General features: G+C 40.7%; 1 protein-coding gene across 4 annotated transcripts in view; it reads left to right on the forward strand.

The window, feature by feature from the left end:
- The window catches only part of frem1a (Fras1 related extracellular matrix 1a), a 400,521-nt gene that overhangs the window by 91,211 nt on the left and 281,590 nt on the right, over positions 1–27,720 (forward strand). For all 4 annotated transcript variants that reach the window (XM_060838775.1, XM_060838786.1, XM_060838793.1 and 1 more), the window contains exons 2-3: positions 11,404–11,774; positions 27,473–27,567. In XM_060838775.1, coding sequence (XP_060694758.1) covers positions 11,544–11,774; positions 27,473–27,567 — 326 coding nt within the window. In that variant the 5' untranslated portion in view covers positions 11,404–11,543. The remainder of the gene's footprint in view (positions 1–11,403; positions 11,775–27,472; positions 27,568–27,720) is intronic.

Raw genomic sequence — 27,720 nt, forward strand, 5'->3', positions numbered from 1 at the left:
GTCAGGTGAATTGGCCAAGCTAAATTGCCCGTAGTGTTAGGTAAGGGGTAAATGTAGGGGTATGGGTGGGTTGCACTTCGGCGGGTCGGTGTGGACTTGTTGGGCTGAAGGGCCTGTTTCCACACTGTAAGTCTAATCTAAAAACAACATCGAAGTCCCAGGTACCAACCCACGCTGCAAGTTCACCTACCTTATTTCTTATACTTCTGGCATTGAAGTATACACACTTCAAGCCACCATCCTGTTTACAGGCACCCTCCTTCGAGATCGATGCCTTGTTCCTAACCACCCTACACTCAAGGTCCTGTACCCTAAAGCTACAGTCCAGGTTCCCATGCCCCTGCAGAGTTAGTTTAGACCCTCCCAAAGAGCACTAGCAAACCTCCCCCCAAGGATACTGGTGCCCCTCAGGTTCAAGTGTAGACCATCCTGTTTATAGAGGTCCCACCTTCCCCAGAAAGAACCCCAGTTGCGCAGAAACCGGAATCCCTCCCTTCGGCACCATCCCTGTAGCCACGCATTTAAGTGTTCTCTTTCCCTATTCCTAGACTCTCTATCACGTAGCACGGGTAACAAACCACAGACAACAACTCTTGTTCGTTCTAGCTCTGAGCTTCCAACCTAGCTCCCTGAAAGCCTGCCTAACATCCTCACCCCTCTTCCTACCTATGTCGTTGGTTCCAACGTGGACCATGATCTGGGTCTGCTCCCCCTCCCCCTTCAGGACCCAGAAAACACGATCAGAGACATCACATACCCTTGCACCTGGGAGGCAACATACCAATCGTGAGTCTCTGTCGCCCCTGCAAAACCGCCTATCTGTGCTCCTCACTATTGAGTCCCCAATAACTATCGCTCTACCTTTCTCAACCCTTCCCTTCTGATCAACGGGGACAGGCTCCGTGCCAGAGGCCTGAACCTCGTTGCTTACCCCTGGTAAGTCATCCCCCCAACAAGTATCCAAAACAGTATACTTGCTCTTGAGGGGAATGACCGCAGAAGGTCCCTGCACTGGCTGCTTCCTCCCACACCCCCTCACTGTCACCCATCTCTCTATAACTTTCGGAGTAACTACTTCCCTAAAGCTCTGATCTATGACCACCTCTGCCTCCCGAATGATCCGCAGTTCATCCAACTCCAGCTCCAGTTCCCTAACACGGTCTTGGGGGAGCTGGAGATGGGTGCACTTCTTGCAAGTGTAATCAGCAGGGACGCTAATGGCTTCCCTCATCTCACACATGTTGCAAGAGGAACATTGCACTTCCTTCGCTGCCATCCCTCTAAAAGGTAAACTTTAAAAACTAGATCTAAAGAAACAAACAAGCAAAATGCAGCACTTACCTGCTTACCACAACGGGTCTTATTATTAGGTTAGAGGAGGAGGGCGGGTGGGAGGTTCTACAGCTGTAGTGCCTCGGGTTCCTCGCCTGTGTGCTTTTATAAGAAAAAAAAACCTTCCCAGGTAAGCTAGCGCGAGACCAGCTTCCGGGTCCGCTAGGCGCTTAAAAAAACTTTAAATTTTAGCCATTAAAAAACAAAAACTGGACTATACCCGCGACTTAAAAAAAACCACCAGACAGCCGTTACCTGCTCCGCCGAGAGAGTGAGGCCGAAGGCTTGGAGCTGCGCGCTTTTATAAGAATAAAAACCTTCCCAGGTAAGCTAGCGCGACACCAGCTTCCGGGTCCACTAGGCGCTTAAAAAAACTTTAAATTTTAGCCGTTAATAAACAAAAACTGGACTATACCCACGACTTAAAAAAAACACCACCAGACAGCCGTTACCTGCTCCGCCGAGAGAGTGAGGCCGAAGGCTTGGAGTGGATAAAGATTTAAAAAGGACCTAAAGAGTAATGCTTTTACCCAGAGGATGGTGCATGTATGGAATGAACTGCCAGAAGAAGTGGTGGAAGTGGCAACAATTATAACATTTAAAAGGCATCTGATGGGTATACAAATAAGAAGTGTTTAGAAGGAATGGACCAAATGCTGACAAATGGGACTAGGTCAGATTGGGATGTCTGACTGGTGTGGATGAGTTGCACTGAAGGATCTGTTTCCATGCTGAATGACTGTATGACTCCATGAGTTGTGTGCATTACTAAATGGGCCAGCATTTATTACTCATCCCTAGTTACCCTTGAGAGGTGACAGTGAGCCTTCTTGAAATACTGCGTTTGGTTTATGTAGTCCCACATTGCTGTTAGGGAGAGAATTCCAAGATTTTGATGCAGTGACACTGAAGTAGTGGGCGGCACGGTGGCACAGTGGTTAGCACTGCTGCCTGACAGTGCCAGAGATCCGGGTTCAATTCCCAACTCAGGCGACTGACTGTGTGGAGTTTGCACATTGTCCCCGTGTCTGCGTGGGTTTCCTCCGGGTGCTCCAGTTTCCTCCCACAGCACACAAAGATGTGCAGGCCAGGTGAATTGACCATGCTAAATTGCCTGTAGTGTTACATAAAGGGGTAAATGTAGGGGAATGGTCGGTGTGGACTTGTTGGGCCAGAAGGATCTGTTTCCACACTGTAAGTAATCTAATTTTCAAGTCAGAATGGTAAATAACTTAGAGGGGAACTTGCATGTGGTGGTGGTCCCACAAAGCTGCTGCTTGTGTCATTCCAGATGCTGGATGTCATGGGCTTGGAAGGAGCCTCCTGAAGTGTATCTTAGCGACGATTTTTACTTTGGCCACTGAACATCAGTGGAAAGACAGAGTGAATGTTTATGAATGCAATGTCGTCAAGCTGCCTACTTTGTCCTGGATAGTGTTCTCAATGTTCTTGGAGCTGGACTTATCCAGACAATGGCAATTATTCCCATGCATTCCTGGCTTGTGCCATGGACAGGCTTTGGGGAGTCGGGAGCTCATGTCAAATAACTAATTTCCATTTGCAAGGAGCAGTACACCGAGTGGAAGTGCAGGAAATCCTTCACCATGTCTCTGGATTTCAAATTTTAACTGCGCAGACATTGTTGTTAGTTCAATAGACAAGAGCTAGTGCTCTTTGGGAGGGTTTAAACTAACTCTGCAGGGGCATGGGAACCTGGACTGTAGCTTTAGGGTACAGGACCTTGTGTGTAGGGTGGTTAGGAACAAGGCATCGATCTCAAAGGAGGGTGCCTGTAAACAGGAAGGTGGCTTGAAGTGTGCATACTTCAATGCCAGAAGTATAAGAAATAAGAAATAAGGTAGGTGAACTTGCAGTGTGGGTTGGTACCTGGGACTTCGATGTTGTGGCCATTACAGAGACGTGGGTAGAACAGGGACAGGAATGGCTGTTGCAGGTTCCAGGGTTTAAATGTTTTAGCAGGGTCAGAGAAGGGGGTAAAAGAGGGGGAGGTGTGGCATTGCTTGTCAAGGATAGTATTACAGCAGTGGAAAGGACGATGGAGGAAGACTTGCCATCTGAGGTAGTTTGGGCTGAGATTAAAAATAGGAAAGGTGAGGTCACCCTGTTAGGAGTTTTCTACAGGCCTCCTAATAGTCTGAGAGAAGTAGAGGAAAGTATTGCGAGGATGATTCAGGAGAAGAGTGAAAGTAGCAGGGTGGTTGTTATGGGGGACTTTAACTTCCCAGATATTGACTGGGAAAGCTATAGCTCGAGTTCGTTAGATGGGTCGGTGTTTGTCCAATGTGTGCAGGAAGCTTTCCTGACACAATATGTAGACAGGCCAACAAGAGGTGAAGCTATACTGGATTTGGTTCTAGGTAATGAACCAGGCCAGGTGTTAGATTTGGAGGTAGGTGAGCACTTCGGGGACAGTGACCACAACTCGATGACTTTTACTCTAGTGATGGAGAGGGATAAGTGTGCACTGCAGGGCAAGAGTTATAGCTGGGGGCAGGGAAATTATGATGCGGTGAGGCATGACTTAGGATGTGTGGATTGGAAAAATAGGCTTCAAGGGAAGAACACAAATGATATGTGGAGATTCTTCAAGGAACAGCTATTGGGTGTCCTTGATAAGTATGTACCAGTCAGGCAGGGAGTAAAGGGTCTTGTGAGGGAGCCGTGGTTTAATAAGGAATTGGAATCCCTTGTGAAAGGGAAGAGGGCGGCCTATGTAAAGATGAGGCGTGAAGATTCAGTTGGGGCGATTGAGAGTTATAAGGTAGCCGGGAAGGATCTAAAGAGAGAGCTAAGAGCAGCGAGAAGGGGACATGAAAAGTCCTTAGTTGGTAGGATCAGGGAAAACCCAAAGGCTTTCTATAGGTATGTCAGGAATAAAAGGATGACTAGGGTAGGTATTGGTCCAGTCACGGATAGTAGTGGGAAGTTGTGCGTGGAGACGGAGGAGATTGGAGAGACACTAAATCAATACTTTTCGTCAGTATTCACTCAGGAACAGGACACTGTTGCTGATGTGAATATTGAGTCACAAGTAATTAGAATGGATGGTCTTGAGGTATGTAGGGAAGAGGTCTGGGGAATACTGGAAAGGATGAAAATAGCTAAGTCCCCTTGGCCTGATGGCATTTATCCTAGGATCCTCTCGGAAGGAGGGAGGAGATAGCAGAGCCATTGGCCTTGATTTTTATGTCGTCATTGTCTACGGGAATAGTGCCAGAAGACTGGAGGATAGCGAATGTGGTCCCCTTGTTCAAGAAGAGGAGTAGGGATAGCCCGAGTAACTATAGGCCAGTGAGTCTCACTTCTGTTGTGGGCAAAGTCTTAGAGAGAATTGTAAGGGATAGGATTTATGAACATCTGGATAGGAATAATGTGATCAAGGATAGTCAGCATGGTTTTGTGAAGGGCAAGTCGTGCCTCACAAACCTTATTGAGTTCTTTGAGAAGGTGACCAAGGAAGTGGATGAGGGTAAAGCAGTAGATGTGGTGTATATGGATTTTAGCAAGGCGTTCGATAAGGTACCCCATGGTAGGCTAATTCAAAAACTACGGAGGTATGGCATTGAGGGTGAGTTGGAGGTTTGGATTAGGAATTGGCTGGCTGGAAGGAGACAGAGGGTAGTAGTTGATGGTATAGGTTCATCTTGGAATGCAGTTACTAGCGTGTTCCACAAGGATGTGTTTTGGGACCATTGCTGTTTGTCATTTTTATAAATGACCTAGAGGAGGGGCTTGAAAGCTGGCTGAGCAAGTTTGCGGATGACACGAAAGTCGGTGGAGTTGTGGACAGAGAAGAGGGATGTGGCAGGTTACAGCGGGATATAGATAAGTTGCAGAGCTGGGCAGAAAGGTGGCAAATGGAGTTCAATGTAGCTAAGTGTGAAGTCATTCACTTTGGTAGGAGTAACAAGAAGATGGATTACTGGGCTAATGGTAGGCTACTTGGTAGTGTGGATGAGCAGAGGGATCTTGGTGTTCATGTACACAGATCTCTGAAAGTTGCCACCCAGATAAATAGTGCTGTGAAGAAGGCATATGGTGTACTGGGCTTTATTGGTAGAAAAATTGAGTTCCGGAGTCCTGCGGTCATGTTGCAGTTGTATAAGACTCTGGTGTGGCCTCACCTGGAGTATTGTGTGCAGTTTTGATCGCCATACTATAGGAAGGACGTGGAGGCATTGGAACGAGTGCAGCGGAGGTTTACCAGGATGTTGCCAGGCATGGTAGGAAGATCGTATGAGGAAAGGCTGAGGCACTTGGGGCTGTTCTCATTGGAGAAAAGAAGGTTTAGGGGAGATTTGATAGAGGTGTATAAGATGATTAGGGGTTTAGATAGGGTTGACAGTGAGAACCTTTTTCCGCTAATAGAGTCAGCTGTTTCTAGGGGACACAGCTTTAAATTAAGGGGTGGTAGGTATAGGACAGAAGTTAGGGGTAGATTCTTTACTCAGCGGGTTGTGAGTTCATGGAATGCCCTGCCAGTAGCAGTGGTGGACTCTCCCTCTTTATGGTCATTTAAGCGGGCATTGGATAAGCATATGGAGGTTATTGGGCTAGTGTAGGTTAGGTAGGCTTTGGTCGGCGCAACTTTGAGGGCCGAAGGGCCTGTACTGCGTTGTATTTTTCTATGTTTCTATGAGCACAATAATCACCATTTTAAAACTCATCCATTGTCTTCACGAAAGGTGAATGGCAAATCTTTCATTTTCCATTTCTAGGTGTTGAAAAAGTGGAAGATCTGTATCCTCTGGTTAACACCAAATTAAATGGAAATTATGTGATGTGTTTCTGCAAGTTTGTTGTCTATTTCCAGTTTTAGCAAATGCCTTTTTCATGAAGAATTTGTCTATTTAAAAAAAATTGCAAGAGAAAATGATGGAATGTAAAGCTGCAAGTTTTAGCTTGTCTAAGTATTCTTTTAGTCTTCTGAAGGTTTTTTTTTCTGAACCTGTGAAGACCTGTATTTTAGTAAGTAAATACAGAGACTGAATGTAGTGCAAAGATCTTGGCTCCGATTTATGAAGTAAGCCAGAAGATTTTGGCTTGAGTCCATGAGCTAGGGAAATCTGACATCACAACTGTACTATATCGCCAAGACAGATTGTTCCTGTGGTGATCATTATGTCTCATAAGACAATGGAAGAGGCTTCTTAGGGTTTTTCTGATTGTAAATCTATGGATTTTACCAAAACTACTTTCTTGTGGGTATTCAGGAGGACAATTTACTTATGGACTACTCTACAATTATATCAGCTTATAAATCTTGTTGAACATTTTCAACTGTTAGAGGAATAGAATGTCACTCAAATACATTTTTCACATCTTCACTGTTATGGACTGTTTGCCCTGAAATGCCACCCAGTGGAAGGATGGGGGTGAGGGACAGGAATAGATTCCATTCTTCAAAAAGCAGATGGAATGTCAGGATAATTAAACAGATAATTAAACATTTAAATTAAACAAAATTTAGCAGATTCTGTTAAACAGGAATAAAATAATCCACACCAGTATTTTCAGTACACTCTGCAGAACTGAGGATGCTGCCAGACCTGCTGAGCATTTCCAGCAATGTTTACATTTCATTCATCTCTGTTCAGTTGATGCTGGTTTCCTTTGTATTAGGTTCTGTGGCAGCATGAAGTTTTCTAAGGTTTTACACAAAAGAATCTTGCTGGAAATAGTTCATACAAAAGGATAATTATCTGTGTGAATACATACTGACTAAAGACATAAATGTACACTGGAGAATGGCTGTGTGGGAAACAGGTGTTAAGTGATTTGCTGCAGCATTCCCAACCTCTCGTCTGCTCTAGAGGTCACAGTATTTGTGTGGATCATCAAGATAAATTTTTGATCAATTCAGTGTCCAAGACATTGATAGTGGAGGAATTTAGTGATATTAGACAGCAAAGAACGATAATTGAATTATTTTTTGGCATTTGTGTGGCATGTAAATTTGCTTGTCACTTACCAGCCTAAGCTTAAATGTTGTCCAAGTTTTGCTTATGCAGTATCTGAGAAGTTGTGAATGGTGATGAACGTTGCGCAATCATTAGATAAAATATGCACTTCTTCCATTGATATACTGATCTTCCATTGGATGAAATTACATTAGGCTACCTGAGGAAGTTGTGCAAGATGTCCTGGATAGCAATTTAGTGGATTTTCTACAGAAACTTGTTGGATTTTCTTCCAAACTTTTTTTGGAACAATTTAAGATCAGGTGCAGTCTTAGAATAGATTGAGGAAGACTGATTCCTAAAGTGCTAAATGTGTTTGAAAGTGAAGGAGTCTCCTGGGGGTGTTTACATTCTCCTAGTGATGTTTTATAACAATTTCAGATCGATTATAATCCTCCAGATATCATTAGGGTTCAGGAATAATTCTTTCGGGCATGTAACCCATCAACAACAGTATAGTTTCGTGGTTTGCAATACAAAGAGATGACATAAATTGTACTCATGAACATTTTTGTTTGTAATTTATATAAATTATTTTTGGATGATTAATTTAGGAGGCATGGAGGCAGACAGCACCAAAGGTTATCTAGATTAGATTACTTAGTGTGGAAACGGGCCCTTCGGCCCAACAAGTCCACACTGACCCTCCGAAGAGCAACCAACCCAGACCCATTCCCCTAACACTACAGGCAATTTAGCATACCCAATTCATCTAATCTGCACATTTTTGGACTGTGGGAGGAAACCCACGCAGAAAGTGGGAGAATGTGCAAACTCCATACAGACAGTTGCCTGAGGTGGGGATTGAACCCAGGTTTCTGGCACTATGAGGCAGCAGTGCTAACCATTGTGCCACCCACAAGATCACAAAGGTATCTTGATGAATTGGGCCAATGGGCTGAGAAGTGATAGATGGATTTTAATTTTGATAAAAGAAAGATATTACATTTTTGTAAAACAAACAAGGACAGAGCTTAATGGTAAAGCCATGAGCAGTATTGTCGAACAGAGAGACCTAGGAGTTCAGGGACGTAATTCTTTCTTTGAAAGTTGCATCACAGATGGCTGGGGTGGTTAAGGAGGTGCTTAGCACACTTGTCTTCATTGCTCAAATCTTGAGTGGAGGAATTGGGATGTCATGTTGAGGTTGTACAGCTGGTTGCTCAGGCCACTTTTGGAGTACTATGTACAGTTCCGATTGCCCTCCTATAGGAAGGATATGATTAAATTGGAGAATGATTAAATTAACACCAAGAATGCTGGAGAAGTCTGGCAGCGTCTGTGGAGAGAGAAACGGAGCTAACATTTGACTCTTCTTCACACACATTCACTAACTCTCTTTGAAAAGTTGTTGAAATGTCCCAAACAACATTTTTGATATATTTGTGAATGTACTTTCCAGACTATGACGGCTAGTGCAGTAAAAGGTGGGTATGGGTTTGTCTTCCTTCGTGACCTTATGTTATAAAGGCAGACTCTAATAACATGTCTGTTCCACATTTCTGAAGGGCCAGAGTTTGAAAGTCCTGACCACCAATTTGGAGCTTCATTGTTACATTTACAAAACAGAGTTAAGTAACAATCCAATGGTAAAGTATTACTTGAACAAATATGGAATTCCAATGTGCAGAGGGATTTGTCTGCAATATTACAAAAGTCATAAAATATTTGTATGCAGGTACAGCACATAATTAGGAAGGCTAATGGGAGGTTACTCTTTCATTACATGAGGAATTGAAAATAAGTACTGATAATATGTTTTAGTTATACAGAGTATTAGTGAGCTCACATCTTGAATACTGTGCAGGTTTTGTCTCCTTACTTGAGGAAGGATCTAAATGTGTTGGAGACCGCACAAAGGAACATTACTAAATTTATATCTGGAATTTTTAGGTTGCTTTGAGGAAAGGTTAGACAGACTGAGTCTTTTTCCACTGGAATTTAGTAAAGTGAGGGATGATTTGATTGAAATATGTAAGATTCTGAGTGTTCTTGACAAGGTGGATATAAGAGATGCTTCTTCTTGTAGTGAGTCCAGAAGTAGGGGAAGTATTTAGAAATTAGAAGTCATCCTTTTCATGATAGAATTTTTTTTTCTGAATGTTGTGCAACTTTGGAACTCTCTGCTTTAGGATTGGAGTCAGCATCATTGATTATTTTTTAAGGTAGAAGTGGATTAGTCTTGTTAGGGGAATCCAGGGTTAATATGGGATTTGAAACATGTTGGAGGCTGAGGGGTGACCTTCTAGAGGTTTTGAAAATCATGAGGATCATAGGTTGGATAAGTTCTTTTCCAAGTCCAAAACTAGAGAACATAGGTTTAAGGTGAGAGGGGAAAGATTTAAAAGGGATCTGAGCAGCAACTTTTTCATACAGAGGGTGGTGCATGTATGGAATGAGCTGCCAGAGAGTGTGGTGGAAGCTTGTGCAATTACAACATTTAAAAGGCATCTGGATGGGTATGAACTGGAAGGGTATAGTGGGATATGGGCCAGGTACTGGCAAATGTGACTACATTTAATTTAGGCTGTCTGGTTAGCTTGGATGAGTTGGATTAAAGGGTCTGTTTCCATGCTGTACATCTCTATGGCTATGACAAACAGATCAGCCACGATCTTGTTGAATGACTGAGCATAATCGAGGGGCCAGGTTGTCTACTCTGTACCTATTTTATGTGTTAGTTGTTCATATGTGAAAATAGAAAAGGAAGAGGGACTAGAAAAACTGGCTATACTGGGAATGGATTTCTTGTGGCTAGCCTATATGCCAGATTGATACAGGAAATGTGGGCAGATGTAACATATAGGTTTGATCTTCCCTAGGTAGGAGGTATGTGACAGAGGATTGGGGTTTGGCAAATGTAACACCTCTTATTCTAAAAAGGATGCAATGACGGTCCTATCAACCAAATGTTTATTAAGTTAACATCAGTGGAGAGCAAGGTCTTCCCCCCCATCAATAATCAGGGGATAAATGAACAGGAACTTGGAGAAGTTTAACATAATTAAGTTGAATGAATCTGTAATAACCGAAGGACCTTAGTGATCATGTGCCTTGATCTGTGAAGATAGAAGGTTGTACTGATTGAGGGATTAGGATTTTGGACATCAATGTGCAAAAGGAGAGAAGGCAAACTGTCCCTCTTATAACGCTCTGGCTAGGCCACAACTCTAGTGTTGTGTCCAGCTGTGGTCACCACACTTTTTTTAAGAAGGATGTGCATGTCCTTGTCAGGGGACAGGGGAGATCTATCAGAATGGTCACCGGGTTGGGGGATTTTAGTGACCAGTTGGAAACTTGCTGTCCTTGGAACAAGGGCAACTGGGGAGATTTGATCAAGGTGTACATATTTATGACAAAGAAAATCTTTTCCACTTGCTGAATATACATGGACTAAGGACCACAAACTTAAGATTTTGGACAAGAGGGTGTGATGAAAAATTATCGTATACAGTGAATGGTAATGAATTGGAGCTCACTGTCCATATTGCAGAAAACAATAAATGATTTCAAAAGGAAATTAGATGGACACGAAGGAAATAAATTTGCAGGATCATGGAGATTGAGTGGACAAGTGGAACTGACTGCATTGCTCTAGAGGGAGGGTGATATGAACTCAATAGGCCAAATATCATCTTTGTGTAAAATGACTGTGACTCTGTGCAACAGATATTCATGTATACGGGTGAGAGTGTTTGGTTAGTTTCACATGATTGAAAACAAAGCGTTAAAGGAAATGGTTTACATTTCCCCTGTCATAAAGCCAGTTACAATTTCTTGATTTAAGTAAACCAGTTGGATGAAACTCAATAGAATCTCTCCCATTTCTGAACATTAACATCGTGGTGAAAAAGGCATCAGGACACAAAGGCACAGTAACACATCAGTTGATGGATGCAAGTAGACATCACTCCGCATATTTATTTTTCACTTCTGTTACCATGGAGATGCTTTTGAGCACAAATCTCCAAGAAAATTCAATAGAGTTAGCCCATGTACAGAGTAATGTTGGCTGTTGCACAGGGAACAGCAGTGGAAAAATAATGCTTTCAAAACAAATCATAAGTATATGATGATCTTTATTTTTCAGAACTGCAGGAGTGAAAACTATTCTGGTAAACATCTGAATGTTGCTTTTGGACATTGACTTTCCAAATTCATCCATCAATACATTGGTTGTTGTTCCAGAGAACTTTGAATATTTTGTCATTCCAGTTGAACTCAGTTAAAATGAAGCATTACTGGGAACGTCCTGCAATCCTTATGTATCTTTGTCTTTGGCGATGTATTGCACCGTCCTTTATACAAGTGAATCTTGGCCTAAGCGTTCCTAAGGGGCAGTCTGCATTCCTTTCCAAGGAGGATCTGCAGTTCAATGTCCCGAAGGAGAAGGACAGCTGTAAGGTGGAGGTGGTCGTGAATGAACCAATCACACAACGTGTCGGCAAGCTTACCCCTCAGGTGAGATACTAAAAGTTTTTCTCCAATGTCTTATTGCAGTGGTGACTGCAATGTTGGCAAATGTGGTAGAGTCAAATTTAACAGATGCATTCAAGAGGTATTGGATGGTTATTTGGATAGTTGTGGTATGCAGGGATACAGGAAAAACAAAAGAACATTGGCACTAGATATAGAGCCAGTACAGGCATGATGGGCAGAATGGCATCTTTTTGTAAGGAATAATTCTGTTTTTAGGGGAATCTCTGGTAGCAGGGAACAGGAAACATAAAACCTTATTCCTGTCTGACGATATTCATTACAATATGCTATTGTCATTGGTTATATCTCTCTGAAGCTTCTTTTTAAAAAAAAATCTCTTATGGATGTTGCTGTGTTGCTGTCCCATCTCAAATTGCTCAGAGGTAGTTAAGCGTCATCCACATTGCTGAGGATCAGGAGTCAGGCAGGTCAGGATGGTTGTTTCCTTCCCTAATGGGCATTAGTGAAATCCTGACAACTGGCAATGGATTCATGGTCATCATTAGATGATGAACATTAGTATTATATTGTGAAACTTGAAAGTGTTCAGAAAAGATTTACAAGAATGTTGCCAGGGTTGGAGGATTTGAGGTACAGGGAGAGGCTGATCAGGCTGGGGCTGTTTTCCCTGGAGTGCTGGAGGATGAGGGGTGACCTTATAGAGGTTTACAAAATTGAGGGGCATGGATAGGATAAATAGGCAAAGTCTTTTCTCTGGGGTCGGGGACTCCAGAACTAGAGGGCATAGGCTTAGGGCAAGAGGGGAAAGATATAAAAGAGACCTAAGGGGCAACTTTTTCATGCAGAGGGTGGTACGTGTATGGAATGAGTTGCCAGAGGAAGTGGTGGAGGCTGGTACAATTGCAACATTTAAGAGGCATTTGGATGGGTATATGAATAGGAAGGGTTTGGAGGGATATGGGCCAGGTGCTGGCAGGTGGGACTAGATTGGGTTCGGATATCTGGTCAGCATGGACAGGTTGGACTGAAGGGTCTGTTTCCATGCTGTACATCTCTGTGACTCTAAGTAGTGAACAAGTTAAACAAAGGAGTGTCAGTGGAAGTGATCTATTTGGAATTCCAGAAGGCTGTTGACAAGATGCTGCACAGAAGGCTGCTAAATAAGGTAAGAGCCCATGGTGTTGGGGGCAAGGTACTGGCATAGGTAGAGGATTGGCTGACTGGCAGAAGGCAGACAGTTAGGGATAAAGGGGTTCTTTTCAGGATGACAGTGGAGTTCTGCAGGGATTCATGTTGGGACCACAACTATTCATGTTATACATTAACAATCTGGATGAAGGAACAGATGGCATCATTGTTATCTTTGCAGATGACACAAAGATAAGTGGGGGGACAGGAAGTGCTGGACAGTCTAGAAGAGTGGATGAAGAAGTGGCAGATACAATGTGGAAAAGTGTGACATTGTGCACTTTGGTTGAAGAATAGAAGCATAGACTATTTTCTGAATGGGAAAGGGTTCCTGAAATCTGAAGCACAAAGGGAATTAGGAGTCATAGTTCTGGATTCTCTTAAGTTTAACATACAGGTTCCATTAGCAGTTAGGAATGTAAATGAAATGTTAACGTTCATTTCAAGAGAGTTAGAATATAAGAGCAAAGATCTACTTCCAAGGCTATATCAGGCTCTGGTCAGACTGTATTTGGAATATTTGTTTCAGAAGAGATATGCTAGGATGTTGCCTGTTGTGAAGGATAGGTCTTCTGAGGAAAGGTTGAGGGACTTGAGACCGTGTTTTTGCTAGAGAAGAAGGTTGAGAGGTGACTTAAATGAGACATATAAGATAATCAAAGGGTTAGATCAGGTGGACAGAGAGACCTTTTTTCCAAGGATGGTGATGGATAGCACGAGGGAGCAAAGCTTCAAATTGATAGATATCAGACAGATGTCAGAGGTAGTTTCTTATCTCAGAGTAGTAGGGGCATGGAACACAGTTGTAGACACAACTTTATGGGCATTTAAATTGTCATTGCATAGGCATATAGGTGAGAATTGAATAGTGTAGGTGAGATGGGCTTCAGATTGGTTTCACAGGTCAATGCAACATCATGTGGTGAAGGGCCTGTACTGTGCTGCAATGTTTTACATTCTATGTTCTAAAAGATAGGGAGAATAACAAAAGTATTATGACTCAGATATGTTATTGAACTGTTCAAGATTAAAGGACACAGGTTTAAAATTTTGGGCAACAAATGCCTGGGGTATGTGAGGAAGAACTCTCTGATTTTACAAATAAATGACAATGATCTGGAATTCTCTGTCCATCAGGTAGCTCAAAAGAAATTGGATCAGCAATTGAAAGAAATAACATCATGTCATTACCAACAACCACAAAGTCAAAAGGTTAATGTAAACAATGGAAAATGAAGTGGAAGTTAAAAAGCATGAAAAAGAAATGGAAGTCAAAAGGCTTGTACTGAAACATAAAGTGATAATTTCAGCAAAGAGACAAAGGAAAAAAGAGACCACTTAGGAGCCTGGTATTAGAGTCCTCATGACAGAGAAAATATGAAGAGGGAATTGAAACCAAAGTATTACAATAGAAAACTGAAATTAAAAAGAGACCTTAGATGCAGAGAAAGTTTCTAATGAGGAAAAGTCTGGCCATAACTTCAAGTCCATTAATAAAATGTTTACATTTGAATAGACTTGACCAATGTTTGAAGAAATGGTGGCACATTATATGTAACTTGGAAAAGAGTGCAAAACAAATGAAGTAGCCAAAGGAAAGCTTGACACTGTTAATGCAAAGTAGGTTGACAGGTGTAGCTCATGGAATTTTTGCAACACAGTCAAAACAGGTTTTTATTGATTATGACTGTTAAAAATGTTTATCTGGTGTGTACAAGCTAACTCCTGAAACATAAGGTACTTAAGTTTCAAGGGTTTTGTTTCAAGAAACAGAAATTCCTGGAAAATCTCAGCAGGTCAGGCAGCATCTGTGGAACGTAAGCAGAATTAACATTTCAAATCCCGTGACCCTTCTTCAGAACCTTAAAGGAAGCATTAAATTTTGAATAATGACTGTTGGATACGTGCATAGTGGGTATATATGCTTTATTTCTGAGACAATTTCTTCAAAGAAGAAATTAAAATTCTCTTGGATAATTAGAACCCATGTTGAAGACCAGCGGCTTGTAGTAGCTGGAAAGGTAGCATAGATAGTCGATGATTGTGAGCTAATCTACAAAACTGAACATTTTTATCATCACTCCCTAAATTCCAAGGAGGATAGAAAGTGGGAGATTGAAAGGAAAGCAATTAGCCAGTGAAAAACAAACAACTGGAAAGGAAGATAGAGGATGGAAATGAGAATCAAAGAGCCAAGTATTACATTTGTTTAAAAAAAAGACATCTTTATTCAGAATTGAATCTGTTTGGGAAGACATTGGAAACAATTGTCTGTTGTAAGTGTGAACCTTGAAAATGAACAAGAAACTTCCAAGGTTCAAACTATATCTATGTGATTGAAGGTAAACAGAGCTGTAAATGCAGGCAAAGTGAAAAAGCTGGGTGAGAGATTCAAAACATTTTTGTTGAAAGGCAAGATTATTGGCAGGTAAGATGGGGCCAAATGATCCCTTCTGTGTGATGTTGTTTCTATGGTTCTATATGCCTTTTTTCTTCAATTAATATGAAGAGATACAAGAACTATACAAACTCTTCTTCTGGGGAAAGTTATATCTTTTCCCTCCAGAGAAAGCATTGAGAAATGATGTTTAATAAATAGAATGAGTGGAGAATATATACCATTTGTTTTGTACAAAATACACTTAGAATGTGACTTAATGTCTAAACCAGTGACATTTGACCAGAAATTGACCATGAATGGGCATGACTTACTACAAGGGAATGATTTGGCCAGAGCAAAAGTGGGATTTTCAAGTGCAGATATTTTCGTGCATTTTTCCATTGAGTGTAGAGACCAGTGTAAGCAAAATCTATCACCAGAAATAAGTGATACCATAAGCACATGTTGGAGTAGCCAAGAGTTTATTTTTAAACAGGAATATTTCAAAGGAAATGTTTATTAAAACATAGTTAAAGATGATTTCTTTAACTCTCCATAAGCAGATCTTGAGTTAAACAAGTTAGGTTAAGGAAGAGTTAAACAAGTTAGGTTAATGAACAAAAACTGAGGCTGAAGGAATTCCAAAGTGGCACCATGTGAAACAGAATTCTAATGAGGAAAAGTAGATATCCTCACAGGCCTGTGAATGGACAATGGATGGTTATTCATCAATTAGTGGTACTGCCCTGTTACCATAAGGAGATGTTGCAGGTATCACAGAAAATTCCTATTTCAGGACATATAGGAATAAGCAGGCAGTTTCCTTGGTCAGGTCTTTCGTAGGAAATGTTTCTTCAAAACTTACCATATGGGTCAAGCAGAGGCAACATTAACATAAAATCAAACCAACATCATTAACATTCATACTGGTTTATATAAAAAAAAAGTCCATGGATTGTTTGTAGACTGTGTAGGACCATCACTGAAAATAAAAATGGAACACCAGTATGCCCTTACAATTAAACATGACAACCTGATTTTCTGAAGCTTTTCTTTTGAAGATAATTACAGCCAAGACAGTGGTGGAAATAAAAACACAATTTTTGTATTCATTATAGATTAGCAGTGGAAATATACAGTTGGATCAACTTTCCAATTTTAAGTCTAAATGTTTTCATGACATAATAAGTAACCTGGGTATAAAGCTGTTGAAGTCCAAAGCAAATGGTTCACAAGGGGAGGTGATGGGCTAGAATATGATCGCTAAACTGTTAATCCAGATAATGTTCTGGGAACCCAGATTCAAATCCCACCATGGTAGATGAATTTGAATTCACTAAGTAACTAGACTTGCATTTATCTGAATTAAGCTCAGTCTGCCACTTCTCAGCCCATTGGCCCATCTGGTCCAGATCCTGTTGTAATCTGAAGTAATCCTTTTCGCTGGAGTTGCAGGTAGATAGGATAGTGAAAAAGGCATTTGGTATGCTTTCCTTTATTGATCAGAGTATTAAGTACAGGAGTTGGGAGGTCATGTTGCGGCTGTACAGGACATTGGTTAGGCCACTGTTGGAATATTGTGTGCAATTCTGGTCTCCTTCCTTTTGTGAGCAGTTTTGGGCTGCATATCTAAGCAAGGATATGCTAGCCTTGGCAAGAGTCCAGAGGAGGTTTACAAGCATGATCCTGGGGATGAAGGGCTTGTAAAATGGGGCACAATTGAAGACTGTGGGTTTATCCTCACTGGAGTTTACAAGGATGAGGGAAAATATGATTGAAACTTAATAGTTAGAGGCTTGGATACAGTGGATGTGGAGGAAATGTTTCCACAAGCAGGAGAGACTAGGACCTGAGGACACTGCTTCAGAGTGAAGGGGTGACCCATACAAACTAAGATGAGGAGGAATTTCTTCAGAGGGTGATTAATCTGTGGAACTCATTGCTACAGTGGGTTGTGGACATTAATTCATTTGAGCATATTTAAGACAGAGATAGTTTCTTGATTGGTAAGGGCATCAGGAGGCAGTAGAATTAGGCTGAGAAACATATCAGCCAAGATTGAACAGCGAAGCAGACTCGATTCTGCGCCTATATCTTATGGTCAAGGAGCTAGATGGAGTGTTGATTGTCCAATTGAATTTGACTTCTGAGGAAGCTTCTGGAAGGCTACTGGTAAATTCAATCATGCATTTATACTTTTTAGATGGTTTGTTTAATGTATTTTTAAAGCAGTCACTAAATGTATTGTAACAACTTAACTGGGAAGACTGCGCCAATAATCATACCTGATTATTCCACAAGTTGAGATCGTGAGATCCCAATGAAACCATGAAGATAATATTTTGCCTGTTTGACTGCTGTTCATGACAAAATTAACTCTCCCTATATTTTGTTATTGACAGAAAATAACTCAATTTATTCTAACACCCCAATATTTCATAAAAGGCAGAAAAAGAAAAGATTCCTAGCCTGTTATCATATTACTTGAACTATTCCCCTTTAAGAATACCAAAAGCACACAATGCTCATTCATGATTCAAACAGGCAAATGAAAGATGGTTTAAACACACTGTTTGAGCATGTAGTTAGTTTTATAACTTTTTTTTAATCCTTTCCTAGCACACAGAATAAAATGATTGGTACAGTGCTGATATGAAATTGTTTGTGTGGCAGGAAACCGAATCATGTTTAATGGATGTTTTTTAGACTGGAGAAGTTTCAGGATTTAGTTTTATGATTCATTATCTTTCTGATGTATATTAATGACTGAGACTTTGGTGCACAAGGCAGAATTTCAAATCTTGCTGGCAAAACATGAGAACATTGTGAACTTTAAGGAAGGTCATGAACAACTTCAAAAAACACATAGATAGTTGGTGAACTGAATGGACAAGTGGCAGATTGAATTTGATGTATGGAGCAAGTCACGTTAGGAGGGGAAGCATGGAAAGAAAATATAAGATCAGCCTAAAGGTATTGTAGGCATAAAAAGGGAATAGGATCAGAGGGGCATCATATTGTTATAATGCCTGATGAGACCCTAATTTTATTTTTATGATCTGGTTAGAAATCAGTAACTTTTTTGTAAAGTTAATGAAATTTTAAGTGCCAAGTATAAGGCCATAAATTCCACATTTTGAAACAAACAATAAAAATTGTACAGTAAACATTTAAAGTAAATGGTCAGTGCTGCCTATCTTATACAGCATTCAGAATTAACTTGAGATGAAGGTGAATTAACAGGCAGACTGTGATTGAATTATTCACAAGGAACCCATTAAATGGCAAGTGCAACCAAGGCAGATTCCTCCATTTTTTTTCAGCAACCCACTCAAATATTACTGATGAATTTCAGTCATGAAATGTTTTAAAGTCTGTCTTCCTCATGATTTCCCTAATCCTCTGATTTTCCTACATTAACTCCTTCAACTCAGATTGTCTCAATGATTATTTATCTCCCACTTGCTCAATTTCTTTTCTCAAGATTGTCCCGCTAAATTTAGAAGGCTGAAATCCAAAATCTACTCATTGGCATAACTCCACAGGACTTTCTTTGCTATAGCTCCTCAGCATCATCAAGCAATCTAGTGTTTTTCTGAGCCCCACCTACTCTGTAATATCAAGCTAACAGCAACACCTCGGTTAGTGACAAAAAACTGCAGACACTGGAATCTAAGGTAGACAAGCAGGAGGCTTGAAGAACACAGCAAGCCAGGCAACATCAAGATGTGAACAAATCAACATTTTGGGTATAATCCTTCATTAGTACCATCTAAAGCAACACCTCATCTGTGTGGAGCTAAGCCACTTTTTCATTTCCTCCGAGTTCACTGCCCTATGGATTCATGTTCATGGTTCCATCGTCAGATTTGCCGTAAACCCAATCCTGTGGTCATTGTTTTGGCATAAGTGCTTTACAGCATCATTCCTGCATATTTCACCTTTCAGCAAAACTGGTGTGGTGGAGACCAATTCAATTCAGGTTTTAAAATGGATTGTCACATTTGCTACACTTTCATTCTTTGGCACGTCCATATTTAAAGACAGTCAGAATATTAAGGCAAATCCCCTCACTTTCTTCTTTCCCACAATCTCGGGTGCAAGCTTTCCAGACCTGATAGCTTATCTGACTTAAGCATAGCCAGCCTTCCAGTCCTACTATTTCCTTTTCAATTTTCATACTAAGTGTTATCTCCATGACTTTTGCTTCTTTTGAGAGATTCCTCTTGTCATACAGAGCTTAAATGTTCATAAAATAAAACATAAAGTCAAGAGGACTTTAACTTCAATATTCACTGTCAATCAAGCAAACTCAGGAAATGAATGCCTCTCACTCTGAGCAGTGCCGTGCCTACTTCAGACTACCCTGGAAAGGAATAATGTCTCAAAAGACATAAGTAACAAATGAAGCCATCTATCTCATGCTGCTACATTGCAACAAAAACGTAAGTGATTTTCTCCATGGCGGCAAGGTGGCTAGCACTGCTGCCTCACAGTGCTAGAAACCCAGGTTCAATTCTCGCCTCAGGTGACTGACTGCAAAATCACAAATGAAGATTTGAATTAGGTACATCATAAAACACTCCCAATCATTGGACAAGAAGAAACTGTTAAGCTCATGGAGATGAACTTCACATAAAATCCATTTTAAAACCTGAATTGAATTGGTCTCCACCACACCAGTTTTGCAGGAAGGTGAAATATGCAGGAATGATGCTGTAAAGCACTTATGCCAAAACAATGACCACAGGATTGGGTTTACGGCAAATCTGACTATGGAACCATGAAGATGAACCCGTAGGGCAGTGAACTTGGAGCAAACCCGCGTCTGCATGGGTTTCCTCCGAGTGCTCCAGTTTCCTCCCACAGTCCAAAGATGTGTGGGTCAGGTGAATTGGCCGTGCTTAATTGTCCGTAGTGTTAGGTAAGGGGTAAAAGTAGGGGTATGGGTGGGTTGCGCTTCGGCGGGTCGGTGTGGACTTGTTGGGCCGAAGGGCCTGTTTCCACACTGTAGGTAATCTAATCTCATCCACTAACAGGATATTGTCATCAAGCCAAGAAGACATTCTGCCTCCCAGAAAATGAGTTCCTGCTGCATCTCTATGCTCTTGTCTTGCTGCATAAATTGATACTCCCTTTCTTAGTTTTTCACCTTGTGTCTCAGCCCTGTTAAGTACAAGATAACAAGCTTTCACTTCATGTTTTTTGTTTTGTGTTTAAGAGTCCCATTCCTGAGTGAACAGTGATCTTGCTTTAAAGCTAAGTTGGGAAGTGGAAGGGAACATTCTTCTTCACCTTTGTCAGGACATAACCAAATTTTCCTTATCAATATCTGACACGTTTAGGTTTACATGAGGCCTAGCTATGGGACACATGACTATGTACTCTATTGGCTCATTGGAGGAGGAAATGCAACGTTTGTAAGATATTACTTTCATGAGATTTTCCTTTGGATTCATTTAACATCTTGGGATTTCCTGAATTCAATGTATTTGAACTGTCTGCAGAGTCTGAGTAGGCTATCCATGTGATCATCCAAACCCAACCATTAACTTCCTTATGTGAAGTTCATCTCCATGCGCTTAACAGTTTCTTCTTGTCCAATGATTGGGAGTGTTTTATGATGTACCTGATTCAAATCTTCATTTCTGATTTTGAAACTACTGTCCAGCCCTAAAACGTCATGTAATGGACCAGAAATATTGGAGACTGAATAATTAATTCTTCCCTTTCAGTTTTTTCTCTGGCATCATATTCAAATCTGTACATCAACTGTAGCTCAATTGGAGCACCCTTGTCTTCCCTAAATCATAAGCTTCTTAATCCATGGCAGGGTGGCGCAGTGGTTAGCACTTCTGCCTCACAGCACAGAGACTGGGTTCAATTCTACACTGAGCTGACTATCATGTGGAATTTGCACATTCTCTACACTATCTTTGTGGGATTCCTCTGTATGCTCTGGTTTATACCCATCATCCAAAAGTGTGCAGATTAGGTAAACTGACAATGCTCAATTGCCCATAATGACCAGGGATGTGCAAGTTAGTTGGTTTTTAGACATGGGAAATATAGGGTTACAGTGATCGGGGAGTGGGTAAAGAGCTGGTCAGGACTTGGGCTGAATGGCCTGCCTCCACATTGTAGGGATTTGATCATTTTACAACTTGAGCATAAAAAAAGACTGATCTCTACTGCAGAACTTCGAGTTTGCTGTTCTGTTAGAGGTGTTGTCTTTCAGAGGAGATGTTAAGCCATTGCCATGTTTGCCCACTCTTATAAAGATCTGTGGGCACTATTTTGTAGAAGAGCAGGAAGGTTCTCCCTAGTGAATTATACAATATTCATCCCTCAATCAACTTTACAAAAGCAGATGATCTGATAATAATCAAATTGCTGTTTGCAGGACCTCCCTGTGAGCAAGATAGGCTTCCAGGTTAACTGTGTTAAAACGTGGCTTTAATTCAAAATAATTTCATTAGACATATAAGGTTTTGAACATCTGGTGGTTGTGAAAAGTGCTCTCTAAGTACATTTTTAGATTTGCTACCCTCCAAACTTACTGTTCTCGTACATATTTCAAAAAAAAATCAGCAGCAAGAATTTATTAATGTTTAACAGGAAGTGATACCATAGTGGCAATGTCACTGCTATAATTAATTAGAACCTCAAGATGATGTTCTGAGGGCTTGAGTTTGAATCTCATTATGGCAGATGGTGGTGTTTGAATAAGAAAACTAGGATAAACAGCTAATTTCATAGCAATCATGTTACCATTATCAATTGTCATTCGGCTGATTAGTGCCCTTCAGAGAAAGAAACCTGCTGTCCATATCTGGTCTGGTCAACATGTTACTCCTGACACACAGCAATATGGTTAAATCCTTAAATCAGAACTGATCTCTGGACAAATAAAGATGGCAAGTGTAAATAGGCAAAAAACACAAATGAGACACATGCACAGAGTAAAGGTATGAATTTTTAAAATTAATTTGTTGAGGAACTTTATTTATTTTGTGCAGTTTCTCCTTCACTTACCTACAATGGCATCCTCATGCAACTTTTAAACCAGGTGGCCTGATTCCCCTCCACCTTGCGAGACCATTGTCATCTTTAATTGGCTGATGAGTCAGAAACTGTGACATTAGAAATGCTGAGTAAGTCAGACAGCAGAGGAACAGCAGAGTTGAAACTGTGACATTGGAAATGCAGAGCAGGTCAGACAGCAGAGGAGCAGCAGAGTCAATGTTTTGGGCATAAGCCCTTCATCAGGAATGCAATGAGTTGGTTATTGGATGGCATATCTCTGACATGTTGCGGGTGGCTGATCCCTTAGAGATCTTGACAGTAAGCTCCAGAAACCTACAGGCAAAAACCAGCGGCAAACTTAACATTTCCAGCCTGTAAGCTTTCAAACTTTATTCTCAAATGGTTACAGTATGCCTCACTGTTATCCATGAAAGGTTATGTGTGTGGTTTGTCTTAGTATCTGTTCAATTTTTTGTTGTGATTCCAAAAAACTCAAGTATTCTAATGTGTATCTTCATTTTAATTTTCTCATTAGAATATTTTCAGCTTCTGTGGTTTGGGATTTAAGGCTGTTTATTATTGTAACATTTGGTGATGAAGAGAGAAGATTTCCAAAAACACTGGGCAGGAATGAAGACTGAGGACTTTTGATATTGTAGTCCTGAAAGTATGTTATCTTCATGTGGTTGATTTGTACACAGCTTATACATTGAATGGCAGAATAGACTAAATGGGTGAATTGGCCCACTCTGATCCTCCATTTTATGGTCTTTATAAAAGCAGAAATTGTGACTTTTTTTAAATTCAAGGAAAATAGGCATCACTAGCATTTATTGCCCATCACTCCTGTTAGGATTAGAAGTTAATCACATTGAAGGATTTAGAATGAAGTAAAGATTTAATAAGATAGATCTACAGTAAGGAATCCATAACAAATAGGCACAATCTGAAAATCAGAGCTCAGATTGACAAATGTGAACTTTCTAACAAAGGGTTTAGCAAACTGAAGTTATACTATGAAGACCTAAAACTTTCAAGTCTGAGTGGTGGGCCTTTGTTTGGTAAAGATTGAAAGAACATAGAACATAGAACGTTACAGCGCAGTACAGGCCCTTCGGTCCTCAATGTTGCACCGACAGTCATACCAATCTGAAGCCCATCTAACCTACACTATTCCATGTACATCCATATGCTTGTCCAATGACAACTTAAATGCACTTAAAGTTGCCGAATCTACTACCGTTGCAGGCAAAGCATTTCATATCTTTACTACTCTCTGAGTAAAGGAACTACCTCTGACATCTGTCCGATATCTATCACCCCTCAATTTAAAGCTATGCCCCCTTGTGTTCGCTGTCACCATACTTGGAAAAAGGCTCTCCCTATCCACCCTATCTAACCCTCTGATTATCTTATATGTCTCTATTAAGTCACTTCTCAATCTTCTTCTCTCCAACGAAAACAGCCTCAAGTCCCTCAGCCTTTCATCCTAAGACCTCCCCTCCATACCAGGCAACATCCTAGTAAATCTCCTCTGCACCTTTTCCAAAGCTTCCACATCCTCCTCATAATGTGGTGACCAGAATGTCCACCATTCTCCAAGTGCAGCCGCACCAAAGTTTTGTACAGCTGTAGCATAACCTCGTGGTTTTGGAACTTGATCCCTCTATTAATAAAAGCTAAAACACTGTATGTCTTCTTAACAACCCTGTCAACCTAGGTGGCACCTTTCAAAGATCAGTGTACCTGGACACCGAGATCTCTCTGCTCATCTACACTACCAAGAATCTTACCATTAGCCCAGTACTTTGCATTCTGGTTACTCTGACCAAAGTGAATCACCTCACACTTTATGCATTAAACTCCATTTGTCACCTCTCAGCTCAGCTCTGCAGCTTGTCTATGCCTCTCTAAAAGAAAGTACAGAGTTGAGATGATGAGGGACAAATGCAATGTTGGGAATTTGTCACCGGCTGGAATTCCGTGCTCACCAGGAAAGCGAGCAGGAAGGACATGACATATTTTGCCTCCTTTTCCAGCTGCCAGTTGCTGATGAGTGTTCATCTGTCTCCAAGTCGATATTACTTCAGCTGTGCAAATTAATAAGTGATTGACTAACAAAATCAATAAAGGGCAGGGCTGGTGGAGTGCTGTGACTGTATTATTGTGGAAATTTGTGGAATTCAGTGCACTGTTGATGTAACCTTATTTGTGACAAGTGACTACAGCTCCAACAACTTTATCTCAGAGTTTCTAATATGGAGTCTGAATTGCAGCCATTTCAGAGCATCAGGAGGGAAGAATTACCCCTGCATGCTTTATTTTGGAAGGCTTTATGCTAGTTTGAACTTCAGAGTTAGACAATCATCAGGAGTGGGAGGATATGACTGAGTCAGGCAGATATGAGAATCCAGCAGGTATTGATGAAGAAGCCTCAGTCCCTGACATTGCCCTACAGGTATGAGTTGCTTATTAACATTGGGAATGAGGAGAAGGACTGCAGGGTGACTGACTGTATGACACAGTACATCTTTCAAGTGAGCTGAGTGTAGAGGAAAGTGGCCAGGAGGTCAAAGGTTGCATTAAAAGGGATGTGGAGAGGAGGAATGATGTTCTGCTGGGAGAGTTTGAAGTGATAGAGTCCAACTTAATTTAAAAAAAAGGACATACACCATTATAAAAACTACACATGGGACAAGGTGTGACTTTCGCAGCAAAGATGGCTGCTACAAAGTTCGGTTTCATACCATTGGAATCTTCATCGGGGCAATTCATCTGGGAAGGGAGCAAAAAGAAAATGTTCCCATCAATATTGAGTACTTCACCTTGTGCTAAAGAAAATCACACAATGGAAAACTGCCATTGAAAATTGAACAGTAGAGATTGCTAATAGAAAATCGCTATACCTGTTCAGTAGAAAGTTCGCATTGTCGAAATAATGTCCACATTTGTCAGTCGTGTGATGCTATTTTGTAATACATCAGTGTCTGTGTGGGAACTGCCCATTCTGTCCAGGCCCCTCTGCAAGGGATGAGAAAGGCCAGCTGACCATTGGCAACAAGAAGTTGCATGGAGTGTGCAAGTCCAGGCCTCAAGGTTCAATTTCAGGCATTTCAGGAAAAACAATGTTTGAAACCCCTTCAAATGCTTCTGACTGCTATCATTGAATAATATTGCATGAACCGAGCAGGCAGTTTCTAGTTGTACTTCCTGTCTTCATCAACCGCTCCTCATTCATGTTCCTGTCCAAATGTCTTTTAAATGTTGTAACTGTACCTGCATCTACCACTACACATATGAGCCATCCACGGATGAAGAAGTTGCTTCTCTGGTCCCTTTAACTCTTTCTAATCTCACCTTAAGAATACATCTGCTAGCTTTGAACTCACTCAAACTCATGAAACGATCTTTGCTATTCATCTTATCTATAACCCTCATGATTTTATAAACCTCTAAACGGTCACCCCTCAATTTCTTATGCTCCAGTTTAAAATGTCCCAGCCTGTCCAATCTCTCATGATGATAACTCGAACCCTACAGTCCCAGTAACATCCTGGTAAATCATTCCTAAGTAGGGTGACCAGAACTGTATACAATACTCCAAAAGTGGCTCCATCGACATCTTGTACAGGTCATTTTGCTATAATGCAACAGCTGTGTTCCTTTGCAACCTTGAGCCATAGAAATTAGTGCAACGGAAAACTGCCACAGAAAGGCGAGTTGTAGAAAATTGCGAATACAAAATTGCTATACCCATTCAGTAGAAAGTTTGCATCATTCAAACAATGTCCACAATTCATCAGTTGTGTTATAGCCATTTTACACTGATGAAACGTGCATTATAGCAGAATGATCTGTGCAACCTTAACATATCATCTCAACTCCTACACTCAATAGATTGAGTACTTTAATTATCCAATTTAAATCTAATTGAAAGGTCATCTTGAGCTACTGTCTTTCTCCTGAAGATGTGCTGATGGGAAACTCTGTTCCCCACTCCAGAAACAGATACTTAGGTTTATTTTTGAAGGAAACGAGATATAAGCAGCTCAAATAATCTCAAAGTATGGATTCCAGTTGACTCCTGGTGATTGGGGTTTGGGAATTCTCAGCAGTCAGAGACCTAATTCCAGCCAGTGACCATGGTTGAGGACAGATAGACACAAGGCTGGGACCAGGCCCAAACCACTCCCAGATTCATTGCATTCAGACTGGAGTAGCAACAGGAGAGCTATGCTTTTGCAATTAATTACAGGATTGGAAATTTATAAACAAGTAAAAGCAGGAATCAGAAGAGAAAAGAAGTCTGGACTTGCTTCAATTAGACTTCAGTTCTTTGGTATCCTGCAAGCCAATTATAGACATGCCAAAAATGTTGATTTCATGAAGAGATGTGCAGAGCTCCCAAAAACTCTTTAAAACACACAAGAACAAAAATTTCTTTATAACATAAGTATTCAAAGAATTTACATCTCCTTGTAAATCGTGACTTAAAGCTTCTCTGGTGGTGATTACCTCAAACTGTGTTGTGAAATGTAGTCATACTGCTGTATAATTTATTGCTGTCTCTCAATCTTAATGTTTTTCCTTGATTTTTTCATGGGATGTGGGTAACCCTAATTGCCTGGAACTGATTTGTCTATTTCAGAGGACACTTAAAAATAGACTACATTGTGAGTTTGCAGTCAAGTGTTTGCAGACTTCCTTCCCTACAGTACATCCGTGATCAGATGGATGTTTATAACATTCAATGATTGTTGTCATGATCACCATTCCTAAGACTTGCTTTACATTCTGGACATATCAAATTGAATTTAAATTCCATTTGCTGCCATTGTGGGAATTAAATCCATGTCCACTGACATTCACCTAGACCTCTGAATTACTAACCCAGTGATAATGCCACTGTGTCCCTCTGTGAGCAAGAGTGTTTATTTTTTACAAGAATGACTTTAATAAGTAGATAGAAAGGACGTTCAGGCCTACTTTGTGTTTGTAACTGAAAGACTCTATACTTCATTAGAGGTTGACCACTTTCATTGAAGTTATAATAAATTTTATTTTAATTGAATTTGCTGAAATTATTTCAGATCCATTTATGTTTACTCTGAGTAATACCTTTCAGGTTTTTGATTGCCACTTCCTAGCCAATGAAGTGAAATATACTCATAATGGTTGTCCAATTCTTGATGAGGATCAAGTCATGCTGAGGCTCTACAGGTAAGTGAGACATGGGAATGGGGAAAAAAAGGTTTGGTCATTCATAAGGAAGCCAAGGCTTTTGGATGTACAATAAAAATAGCATCAATCAGAAAATCTTGACAGTACCAAAATCACAAATGAAACTTAAAAGTTATTGAATTCAAAAGTTCA

This window comes from Hemiscyllium ocellatum, chromosome 2 (assembly GCF_020745735.1).
Source record: "Hemiscyllium ocellatum isolate sHemOce1 chromosome 2, sHemOce1.pat.X.cur, whole genome shotgun sequence".
In the NCBI taxonomy this organism is placed as follows: domain Eukaryota; kingdom Metazoa; phylum Chordata; class Chondrichthyes; order Orectolobiformes; family Hemiscylliidae; genus Hemiscyllium; species Hemiscyllium ocellatum.